The 12,574-nt window shown below is 46.1% G+C and overlaps 3 protein-coding genes across 4 annotated transcripts in view; 2 read left to right on the plus strand and 1 right to left on the minus strand.

The window, feature by feature from the left end:
* LOC310636510 (uncharacterized protein) overlaps positions 1-12,574 on the minus strand; it is a 161,530-nt gene that overhangs the window by 41,667 nt on the left and 107,289 nt on the right. The gene's annotated exons all lie outside the window — the stretch shown is intronic.
* Positions 1-12,574, plus strand: part of LOC310636518 (uncharacterized protein) — a 59,093-nt gene that overhangs the window by 26,614 nt on the left and 19,905 nt on the right. The window lies entirely within an intron of this gene.
* On the plus strand, positions 3,021-8,101 carry LOC310636528 (uncharacterized protein). Its single transcript, XM_083356460.1, has 2 exons — positions 3,021-3,110; positions 4,841-8,101. Exon 2 carries the CDS (start codon positions 5,332-5,334, stop codon positions 6,568-6,570), a length of 1,239 nt encoding a protein of 412 aa, XP_083212586.1. The 5' UTR covers positions 3,021-3,110; positions 4,841-5,331; the 3' UTR covers positions 6,571-8,101.

Raw genomic sequence — 12,574 nt, forward strand, 5'->3', positions numbered from 1 at the left:
ATTCATGTCGGATGTCGAGGACTATGTTAAATGAAGGAGCAGTTGGATTTGTCCTACACGGCCGCCTCCTTCCTAGTCTCCTGGGTTCTGCAGATATTCAGAAGATAAGCGTGGGATTCTGAGGGATAGGAGAGGACTTGTGATGACCCAGGGCACAGCACAGAGGCAATGCTGGCAATTCAAACCGCCCTTTAATTGCTCCACAATTTCCCCAAATGCTCCCACGTTTCTGGCCTCTGGCTGCAAGTAGTTTCACGTACAGTCAGATTAGAAGAGGAATTTACTCAAGGCCACGGAGATAACAAGGAATGAAACATACATCCAAAATCTAACGATTCTCTGGAAATACAAGCTTCCCTGAGCAGTTTTAGAAGAGAAGCCAAAATACAATCCGAGGTCTTTAAACACCCAATCAACGTCAGTCAGTCCAATGGTCAGAATTTCAGGGTTTCCAAGCAGAAATCATAACACAGAACGAGATCAGCAACAAAACACAAAACTCCAAGGAATCAGCGTTTGTTCCCCACAAAGGCCTCTCCCCACAGCCTCTCCTTAAGCCTCAGTCTCCAGGTGTTCATTTTCAAAGCACCAGAGAGCAGGACAAGAAACAATGAGTGGAAACTAATCAAGGAGAGAAGCAACCTGGAATTAAGAAGAAATTTCTCTTTCAACCCCCTTTTAAAAAATCAATTTATTCACCCATCAATCAATGGAATCCATCCAGGCCTGCTAATTACTGTTGGACATTGCAGCGAGATGCATCAGACACCAAGTACAGACAAAAATCAGTAGCAAAACACTTTTTGCCTCTGTTGAATTCGTGCATGTCAGAAATATTATGGCATTAAATACATTACAGTCATTAAAGATTAATTTCATATTGCTCAAGAGTCCTAAGTGATCCAGTCATTCTAAAATTACATTTGTTTTCAGTTTGAAGGGGTCTCGTAATTACCAAATGTCTTCCCAAGATTCAAAACTTTTTGAAAGAAATTGTGATCCACTGTAATACTCCATAATGGGAAGGTCCAAAATGAATGCATGACTTCTTCTCCACAATTACCGTTCATAATCTGATGTGGGCAGATGGCCAAAATTATTTGTTAAGGGGATGGTTTAGGGCAGGGGTAGGCAACCTTGGCTCCTTTATGACTAGTGGACTTCAACTCCCAGAATTCCTGAGCCACCTGGCTGAGGAATTTTGGGAGTTGAAATCCCCGAGTCATAAAAGAGCCAAGGTTGCCTACCACGGGTTTAGGAAAATCATAAGTCCTTTTCATATATTCACACACACACACGTATTTGCATGAAGTTTCTTTCTTTGATCTGTGAGTATAATGCTTAATAAAATAATTGTTCCAAATAATCAAGAGGGCTGCTTTCAGGGAGTTTTAAAAAGTCAAGACGGCAGTCAAATTGTGCCATCCTCTGCAGGCAAAGAGCTGCCTCTTTTTAGCTGTGTATGTGATGCCCATTAAAGCAGCAGTCATCTTGATTCTTTTGACTCCATCTTCTCTAGCTGGGGACTTCTGACTTCCTGGATTGAACTGAAAGACCTAGATTTCGGATGAACTTTAGGAAAAAGTTGAAATCCCCGAGACGGCAGTCAAATTGTGCCATCCTCTGCAGGCAAAGAGCTGCCTCTTTTTAGCTGTGTGTGTGATGCCCATTAAAGCAGCAACCATCTTGATTCTTTTGACTCCATCTTCTCTAGCTGGGGACTTCTGACTTCCTGGATTGAACTGAAAGACCTAGATTTCGGATGAACTTTAGGAAAAAGTTGAAATCCCCGAGACGGCAGTCAAATTGTGCCATCCTCTGCAGGCAAAGAGCTGCCTCTTTTTAGCTGTGTATGTGATGCCCATTAAAGCAGCAGCCATCTTGATTCTTTTGACTCCATCTTCTCTAGCTGGGGACTTCTGACTTCCTGGATTGAACTGAAAGACCTAGATTTCGGATGAACTTTAGGAAAAAGTTGAAATCCCCGAGACGGCAGTCAAATTGTGCCATCCTCTGCAGGCAAAGAGCTGCCTCTTTTTAGCTGTGTATGTGATGCCCATTAAAGCAGCAGCCATCTTGATTCTTTTGACTCCATCTTCTCTAGCTGGGGACTTCTGACTTCCTGGATTGAACAGAAAGACCTAGATTTCGGATGAACTTTAGGAAAAATGTCCTCGGGATTTGTATGGATCCCTGCTCTTAAGGAGGTTTCCTTCGCTTGCCTGGAGGCAGCACCGCCGCCTCTGCTTCAGGGAGAGCTGCCGAGGAGCCCTGGACGGTGGCCTGCGCTGACTTCCAGGGCTGGGAGTAAACTACGATTAAGCCACGATTACGGCAGTTCTCTGTCGCTGGAGCAGCCACGCCAGGTTCCATCATCATCACCACAGCCTCTCTGGGCTAGGCCAGGGGTAGGCAACCTCTGCACTTTTATGACTCATGGACTTCAACTCCCAGAATTCCTGAGACAGCATAGGTGGCTCAAGAATTCTGGGAGTTGAAGTCCATGAGTCATAAAGGAGCCGAGGTTGCCTTACCCCCTGGGCTAGGCAGACCCTCCTTATCACGCCCGCCTCCCTACCACGCAGCCCATCCTCCACAGCCATCTCAGCCTTGCCAGGTGATGAATGTGGGATTCCGAGTCCACACCCACCCAAACTTCGGGGGGAAGCAGGGAGCGAGGATCCCCGGCCGCCTCTTCCCAATCCCGGGAGGAGAGAGGGAGGGAGGGAGGGAAAGGCTCCCGGCCTCTCCGGCCTCCACCCGGCTGTCAAAGAAGCGGCTCGCCCGGCGCCCTCCGAGGGGGAAGCGGCGCTTTCCAAGCCATGAAACTCCGGTGGATCTACCGGAGGAGTAGAGGAAGGAAGGGCCAGAGCGCCCAGTCTCCCAGGAGGCAGGAAATGAAATCGGAAAAGGCGGGGAGAAGCCTCCGAAGCGCCCCTCTAGGAAGCTCCTCTCGTTCTCCCTACTCTTCTCCTCCCCAGCTCTGACATTTTTCTGCATTTTTCCCCCTTGCGGCATTTCGGGCGGCGGTGCAACTTCTGGGCGTCCGGCCAGGCTGCTCCTCGACAGGTGGGGCTGCTCCTGCTCTCCCTCGGCCGGCCAGGAGGAAGGTAGCCCCGAGTCCCCCCTGGGTCCCCGGAGGGTGGCTGAGCCTGCCAGGATCCCGGCTGGAGGCAGGGCTGGACGGGGAGCCTCCGGGGGAAAGGATTTGGGGGGGGTCGCCCCACGGAGGGAAAGGGGGGGCTTTTCTTTTATTTTAAGGAATATGGGGCAATGGGAGTGATTCCCCACCCGACTCCAACGTCCCCTCTCACAGTTAACTGTTTTGGATCCAGGTTTCGCCTAATCTGAATTTGCACCTTTAGTTTTTCCTGCCTACGTGTAAAGCCTTGCTTTTCTCCACATTTAAGTATATTCTAGTCGTGAGTTTCATCCCACCAACTTTCAGTAATGGCAACTATATCGTATCTGCCTTGACATACTAATACTTGAAAATCACCCTATTTGTTCCCTAAATTTTGAGTGTTACTGTATGGGCATTTGAGTCCTTTCTTTGTCTTGGGTGTCTTTCTTATATCTCCTCCTTTGTACCTGGGATTGATGTCCTCATATTCTCCCTACCCAGAAAAGATCCCCTTTCCCTCTGCCTAATCTAAATAGAGAGGAACGAATATCCTGGATTTTATGTAAATGCTTTGATTTTCTTTGGTTTCTACAAAGCTGGGTAGAATCTTTAAAAACCATCATTTCCCTTGTTTTTTCTCGGAAGAGGCTGTAATGCGGAGCTGCTTCTTGGTGGCTGATTTAGGACGGAAACTAGCAAATGGTAGAACAAGCTTGGGAGCGACATGGAGGGGAAAAGAAGGGGAAAATGAACAGAGCTGCAGATGAGAAAAAGGGGAGAGAGCGGGATTGAGGATGGATTTTGGACTTCAGCAAGATCTCACACTACAGAATTCAATGACACGGAAGGGAAAAATGATGAAATATGAGAGGAGAAAAACCTCTTAAAGGTAAAGGTTCCCCTGCACATGCGTGCTAGTCGTTTCCAACTCTAGGGGCCGGTGCTGATCTCCGTTTCAAAGCCGAAGAGCCAGCGCTTGTCCGAGGACGTCTCCGTGGTCACGTGGCCGGCGTGACTAGATGCCAAAGGCGCACGGAACGCTGTTAGCTTCCCACCGTAGTGGTCCCTATTTTTCTACTTGCATTTTTACGTGCTTTCGAACTGCTCGGTTGGCAGAAGCTGGGACGAGTAACAGGCGCTCACTCTGTTACGCGGCACAAGCTCAGCGTCCTAACCCACTGAGCCCACTGAGCCCATGAGATAAAATTTGAGTTTCATCCCATTGCACGCTCCCAAAGAGGGGATCAGTTTTCACACCAGCAATTACATATCCCTCAACTAAGGCATTGCTAGTTTAACCATGGTTTCTGGTGTTACTGCCCTTGGTGAAGGGGGTCTTTGCCATGTTTTCTCATAGAGCATCACACATACACAACAGAGAAAAAGGAAAAAGGCAGGGATCATTAACAATTTGGGCAGGCAAATGGGGAGCAACAGGGAAAGCCATGATAGCGCAGTGATTAAAATGCAGTATTGCAGGCTAACTCTGCCGACTGCCAGCAGTTCGATTCTCACCTGCAGAAAGTTGACTCAGCCTTCCATCCTTCCGAGGTCAGTAAAATGAGGACCCAGATTGTTGGGGGACAATATGCTGACTCTGTAAACCGCTTAGAGAGGGCTGTAAAGTACTGTGAAGGAGTATATATGTCTAAGGGCTATTGCTATTCTGTCAGCCGTCACAAATCTTTCTTCTTTTCTCCTTTTTCTTTCATCCAGCAAGTGACCCCGGGAAAAGTGGACAAAGTTCCAGTTCTTAGATTTTCTCCGCATAGAAATCCCTGCAACTGAGAAAGCGGCGGAAATGATGCTGGGTGGAGAAATACTTCAATGTAAGGTCCCCTCAGAGGAACCAGGAGAGACTCTTCAAGTGCTCTGAGTGCGGAATATCCTTTGCTCACACATCCCTCCTTTTCATTAACCGGAAGCTGGACATGGGGAATGGATCCCATCTTTCTTTGAAGTGTGGGAACTCGTTTCGTGGCTGTGGGGCTTTCCCAAACATCTCCGGAGCCACCCCAGACTGAAGCCCTACAAATGTGGAGTGTGTGGGAAGCATTTTGCTAAAGGCTGGGACATCAGAGCTGATTAGCATATCCACCAAGGAAAGAGGCCTCAGGAAGGCCTCAGTGTTTTTCCAGGCCTCAGAACAGCCCAACTGAAGAGAAACCCTGCAATTGTGTGCAGTGTGGGCTTTGCTTTTCTCAGAGATGCTTAAACATCAACAAATCCATACTGGACGAAAACCTTATCAATGTCTGGAGTGTGGGAAATCTTTTGTTCGAAAAACAAGTCTCAAAATCCACAGAAACTTTCACACGGCAATAAAACCTTATAAATGTTTAGTGTGTGGAAAATGTTTCACTCGGAGTTCATCTCTTTGCATGCATAATAAAACACACACAGATGTGGAAAGCAGAACGTGTCTAGAATGTGGGAAATGTTTTTCCAACAAATCAGCCTTATGGCGACATCAGAAAATCCACACTGGACAAAAACCTTATCAATGTCTGGAGTGTGGGAAATGTTTTTCCATCGAATCAGCCCTCCATCGACATCAGAGAATCCACACTGGGGAAAGACCCCATGAATGCCCAGAATGTGAGAAACGATTTAGCAGATCTACCACACTTTGGGAACACCAAAAGACGCACACAGGGGAGAGACCCTATCAGTGCATCGAGTGTGGAAAATTTTTTCGTGTGATAGCAAACCTCAGACATCATGAGAAAATTCACAGAGGGGTAAAAGAATTCAAATGTTTAGACTGTGGGAAAGCATTTATTCATTCTTCTCACCTTAGACGTCACTGGCAAGTCCATATAGAAAAGGAGCTCCATAAATGCTCAGTGTGTGAGAAATCTTTCATTCGGAAAGACAGATTTTTGATACATCAGAAAGTCCACAGTGGAGAGAAGCCCCATAAATGCTCGGACTGCGATAAATGTTTTTCTCACAAAAGTAGACTTTTGATACATCAGAGGACCCACAGTGGAGAGAAACCATATAAATGTCCGGAGTGTGAGAAGTGTTTTTCTTGCCAAGTATATCTTAGAAAACACGAGACGATTCACAAACCAAAGAAGCCTTACAGGCCTGTGCAGAAAAATAAAATGTGCTCAGAATGTGGGAGATGTTTCTCACAAACGTCACACCTAATTCGACACGAGAGACTTCACACTGGAGACAGGCCCTATCAATGTCCAGAATGCGACAAGCGATTTGTGGAGTCTGCTGAACTCCGGAGACACCAGAAGGGGCACACAGGAGAGAGGCCCTATAAATGTGGGGAGTGTGGGAAAGGTTTTCTCACATCAACATTGCTTCGGGATCATGAGAGAATCCACACGGGGGAGAAGCCATACAAATGCGTGGAGTGTGGGAAATGCTTTTCCCGAAAACAACACCTTGGAAAGCATCAAAATGTCCATAAAAGAATGAAGCCATAAAAATTCATAGAGTGTAGAAATGTTTTCCTTAAGAGGGGAATATCAGGAAACTCACATGGGAGAAGACCTAAGAGGCCCTGATGGTGGAACAGTTTTTCATACTTGTTCAACCTTTAGAAGTGATGTAAAAGTTCCTAAAATTGGAAACACTTTGATCGTGAGAGAACATTTTTTCTGTCATTCATCCCCTTCAAAACGTACTCTAATCCATATAGGAAAGACAGAACAATTAACTATTTGAACAACCTGCCTCCAGAAGCTGTGAATGCTCCAACACTGGAAGTTTTTAAGAAGAGACTGGACAGCCATTTGCCTGAAATGGTATAGGGTTTCCTGCCTGAGAAGGGGGTTGGACTAGATGACCTCCAAGGTCCCTTCCAACGTATTATTATTATTATTATTATTATTATTATTATTATTATTATTATTATTATTAATAAGCATAAATGCTTGGAGTGTGATGTATGTTTAGCCTGAAAAAATACTTTTTTTCAGCATCAGTGAATTCTTACTGGAAAGAAACTTTATCAGGGCTTAGAATGTGGCAGAGGTTTTTATCTGATAATCAGATCTTCAAATCCAGATGAAAAATCCACCCAGGAGAAAAACCTTAACAAGTGTCTAGCATGAGAAAAATTTTCCTTTCCAATGCCTTGCCTCCTAGAGTTTGTCCATTTGAAATTGCCTCCTTGAAAATTTTCTTGCCGAATTAAAATTTTTATGTAGTTTTTAAAAAAATTAATTTTGAGAAGTGAATATGAAAATCTAATGCGAGTGTGAAAATCTAATGTGAAATTCTCTGGAATCTTATAAGGACTCCTGCTATGGGCAGGGAGGGTTCGACTAGAAGACAACAACTCTGTTATTCTGTGATAGGTCCCCTTGTGACACTAAGAATTTAAAAAGAAAAAAGGACAGTGAGTTGGAGACCGCTGCTCTAGCCTATATCCATAAAATGGAGTTCTAAATTCATCTGGCTTTTTTTTCCTGATTTAGTCTTCCTTGAAATGCTGATACCCATCTTAAACACCTGATAGCATTTTTCTTTCTTTTCCAAAAACAGGCAAGGAAGTTTAAATCTCTTTGCAACAACATCTTCCTGATCCAGCCTTTGTTCAAGTTCAGTTAATCTTTCTTTCTCTTGAGTTTCTATCTAAACAATGGGGTGGCATAATAGCACTATTCCAGTATTTCAGGGGCTGCCAGAAAGAAGAGAGGATCAACTTATTTTTCAAAGCACCTGAAGGCACGACAAGAAACAATGGATGGAAACTAATCAAGGAGAGAAGCAACCTGGAATTAAGAAGAAATTTCTCTTTCAACCCCCTTTTAAAAAATCTATTTATTCACCCATCAATCAATGGAATCCATCAAGGCCTGTTAATTACTGTTGGGACACTGCAGCGAGATGCATCAGACACCAAGTACAAACAAAAATCAGTAGCAAAACGCTTTTTGCCTGTTGAATTCGTCCAGCATGTCAGAAATATTATGAAATTAAATACATTATAGTCATTAAAGGTTAATTTCATATTGCTCAAGAGTCGTAAGTGATCCAGTCATTCTAAAATTACATTTGTTTTCAGTTTGAAGGGGTCTCGTAATTACCAAATGTCTTTGCAAGATTCAAAACTTTTTAAAGAAGTTGTGATCCACTGTAATACTCCATATTGGGAAGGTCCAAAATGAATGCATGACCTCTTCCCCATAATTACCATTCATAATCTGATGTGGGCAGATGGCCAAAATTATTTGTTAAGAGGATGGTTTAGGACAGGGATAGGCAATCTTGGCTCTTTTATGACTTGTGGACTTCAAGTCCCAGAATTCCTGAGCCAGCCGTGCTGAGGGGAAAGGGAGAGGTTTCCAAGCTGAGCCATACTGTCTCAGGAATTCTGGGAGTTGAAGTCCATGAGTCATAAAAGAGCCAAGGTTGCCTACCTGTCAGAATCCATTTATATCACATTCATAAATGTATGTTTAAAACATTATCCCCCCCATGGATCCTGCCATCTCCCGACGAAGGAGGAGCGGATGTGAATTCAGCCTGCCTTAGGTTATTTCAAACACCAAGGGAAACCTTTTAAACTGGGGGAACAAAAGGGAGGGTTAGAGAAGAAGGCATCTGGCCTGTGTCTCCATTTGAATTTGCAGAGGAAGAAGGCAATAACCATAAAGATTCAAAGTTCCCTTTTTCCCACGAAAGGGATGACACGAAGTAAAATGATGGGGGGCTGACCAAATGGGGTTGAGGGAAGGGGGGTTGAACCGGGAACACTTTATAAAGTTTCAGTTTGTAAAACAATACCAAGTCCTGTCTTGTATTTCCACAACCTAGCATGTCCTAGTAAAAATTCCTTTTGGACTAGAATTGACTCCAAGAGTTTTTGTTTTCCTAAGATGTGGATTGGGGTGGGTCCTGACACTACCCCTGGTTTAGGAGAAACAGTCCTTTTTGTATATTCACACACACGCGTATTTGCATGAAGTTTCTTTGATCTGTGAATATAATCCTTAATAAAATTATTGTTCAAAATAATCAAGAGGGCTGCTTTCACGGAGTTTTAAAAAGTCAAGATGGCAGTCAAATTGTGCCATCCTCTGCAGGCAAAAAGCTGCCTCTTTTTAGCTGTGTATGTGATGCCTGTTAAAGCAGCAGCCATCTTGATTCTTTTGACTCCATCTTCTGTAGCTGGAGACTTCTGACTTCCTGGATTGAATTGAAAGACGTAGATTTCGGATGAACCTTATGAAAAATGTCCTCCAGCTTTGAAAGGATCCCTGCTCTTAAGGGCAGATCATTAGTGGCTACCTAGAATGAATGAACCTTTATTGTCAAAGTACAACTATGTGTACATTGAGATTAGCTGAGCCTCCCTTTGTGCTCCCACCCCCCAACACACAGTGACAACAAACCCTCCATCTTATTACACCATGTGAACTAATTGCACCACACAGCGGCCTCGCAAGCCAATTCTGCATGCAATTCACAAGTTATTTCTCATTCAAAACCCTAACAACCCACAGATAAAAGCTTTTTTTCAGCCTGTTGGTGCAGCTGGCTATACTCCTATATCTCCTACCCAATGGTAGGAGAGTAAAGAGATACTGTCCGGGGTGTGAGTCCTCCCTGAGAGTTTTCCTCACTTTTCCAAGGCAACGAGCCCTGGTGAGGTCATCCAGTGGTGTCAGGGGACAGCACACAATGTCTTGTGCTGTACACACACCCCTCTGTAATACTTTCCTATCTGCGGCTGTCAGACCAGCATACCAAACCACAATACCATATGAGAGGACGCGCTCTATAGTAGACCGGTAAAAGAGGGTCATTAGCCGTTGTTCTTCCGCAAGACCATGAGAAAGTGAAGCCTGTTGGGCCTTTCTAGCCACCTGGGTTGTGTTAACTTTCCAGGTCAGATCTTCGCAGAGGTAGACTCCCAGAAATTGAAAGGAGGAAACTCTCCACACAGTCCTCCCCGATGTAAAGTGGGGCAGGTTCCTCCTTTTTTCTCCGGAAGTCTAGCACCACCTCTTTCGTGTTGCCGATGTTCAGGTGCAAGTTGTTGTTGCTACACCATATGGATAGTTTTTGTACCTCTGCCCTGTATGCTGTCTCATCCTTTGGGCTAGGCCAGAGGTAGGCAACCTTGGCTCTTTTACGACTCATGGACTTCAACTCCCAGAATTCCTGAGTCAACATAGCTGACTGAGGAATTCTGGGAGTTGAAGTCCATGAGTCGTAAGAGAGCCGAGGTCGCATACCCATGGGCTAGGCAGACACTGCTTATCACGCCCACCTCCCTACCACACAACCCATCCTCCACAGCCATCTCAGCCTTGCTAGGTCGAATCTTCACAGAGGTAGACTGAGAAATTTAAAGGAGGAAACTGTCCACACAGTCCTCCCCAATTTAAAGTGGGGCAGGTTCCTCCGGAAGTCTAGCACCATCTCTTTCGTCTTGCCGATGTTCAGGTGCAAGTTGTTACTACATCATGTGGATAGTTTTTGTACCTCCGCCTGGTATGCTGTCTCATCCTTTGGGGTAGGTCACCTCGGCTCTTTTACGACTCATGGACTTCAACTCCCAGAATTCCTGAGCCAGCTCGGCTGGCTCAGGAATTCTGGGACTTGAAGTCCATGAGTCATAAAGGAGTCGAGGTTGCCTTACCCCTGGGCTAGGCAGACCCTCCTTGTCACGCCCGCCTCCCTACCACGCAAGCCATCCTCCACAGCCATCTCAGCCTTCCCAGGTGCTGGATAGGGGATCCCTCGTCCGAGCCCCCCCCCACCAAACTTCGCGGGGAACCAGGGAGCGAGGATGCCCAGCCGCCTCTTCCCAATCCCGGGAGGAGAGAGGGAGGGAGGGAGGGAAAAGCTCCCGGCCTCCACCCGGCTGTCAAAGAAGCGGCTCACCCGGCTCCCTCCGAGGGGGAGGCGGCGATTTCCGATCCCCGAAACTCCGGTCGCTCCAACGGAGGAGTAGAGGAAGGAGGGGCCAGAGCGCCCACTCTCCCAGGAGGCTGGAAATGAAACCGGAAAGGGCGGGGAGAAGCCTCCGAGGTGGCCCTCTAGGAATCTCCTCTCGTTCTCCCTCCCACCTCTGCTGTTTCTGAGGTGAGTTGAGTTTTCCGGGGATTTTTTTTTCCTTTCCCGCCTTTTTCCCCCTTGCGGCATTTCGGGCGGCGGTGCAACTTCTGGGCGTCCGGCCAGGCTGCTCCTCGGCCCCGCTCCGGGCAGGTGGGGCTGCTCCTGCTCTCCCTCGGCCGGCCAGGAGGAAGGTAGCCCCGAGTCCCCGCTGGGTCCCCTGAGGGTGGCTGAGCCTGCCAGGATCCCGGCTGGAGGCAGGGCTGGACGGGGAGTCTCCGGGGGAAAGGATTTGGGGGGAGGGTTATTTTATTTTATTTTATTTTCCAGAATTTGGGGGGGGGGAATATATTGGGCAATGGAAAGAAAGACCCGCCTTCTCCCTTCAGTTGGGGGGGAGTTTGGTTTAAGGAGGGGGGAGTTTAAATTGAATTGATCTCACCTTCTCCCAACCCAGAAAAGATCCACTTTCTTTCTGTTTAATCTAAATAGAGTGGAATGAATATTCTTTGCTTTTATTCTAATTCTTTGTTTTCCTTTTCTTTCTGCATAGCTGGGCAGAATCTGAAAAAAAAAATCATTATTTTCCTGGTTTTGCTTTGACGAGGCTGTGAGGTGGCAGCCCCTCGGTGGGTTTTATCAATCGGAATAGAGCTGGAAGGGACCTTGGAGGTCTTCTAGTCCAACCCCCTCCTCAAGCAGGAGACCCCATACCCTTCCAGACAGGTGGCTATCCAGACTCTTCTTAAAAGCCTCCTGTGATGGAGCACCCACAACTTCTGAAGACAAACTGTTGCACAGGTTAATTGTCCACACTGTTAGCAAGTTTCTGCTTAGCTCCAGGTTGCTTTACTCTTTGATTTGTTTCCATCCATTGTTTCTTTTCCTGCCTTCAAGCGCTTTCAAAAACAGGTGGATGCCCTCTTCTTTGTGGCAGTCCCCCCTCCCCCCAATATTGGAATACTGTTATCATGTCACCCCCAGTCCATCTTTACCCAAGACTGGCCATAAACAATTCTTGCAACTGTTCTTCACAGAACTATACAAGAATAAGTTTAGCGTACCTGATAACCATGATGAGGTGGTCACTGACCTCAACCCAGACATCCTAGAATGTGAAGTGTGCCTTAGGAAACCTGAGCAACAATAAAGCTAGTGGAGGTAATATAATAAGAAGAAGAAAAAGAAAAAAGTAGTAGTAGTAGTAGTTGGATATGGATAGTTTTTGTACCTCCGCCTGGTATGCTAGAAGAAGTTGGAAGTTGGTGGTCATCTAGTCCAACCCCCTGCTCAGGCAGGAAACCATATACCATTTCAGACAAATGGCTGGCCAATCTCTTCTTAAAAACTTCCGGTGTTGGAGCATTCACCACTTCTGGAGGCAGGTTCTTCCACTGGTTAGTTGTTCTAACTGTCAGG

The sequence above is a fragment of the Vipera ursinii genome (assembly GCF_947247035.1).
Source record: "Vipera ursinii genome assembly, chromosome: 2".
Classification (NCBI taxonomy): domain Eukaryota; kingdom Metazoa; phylum Chordata; class Lepidosauria; order Squamata; family Viperidae; genus Vipera; species Vipera ursinii.

Bases quoted from the DNA above. Each gene is read 5' to 3' on its own strand.
- LOC310636528 (XM_083356460.1), top strand. From the start codon at position 5,332: ATGCTTAAACATCAACAAATCCATACTGGACGAAAACCTTATCAATGT.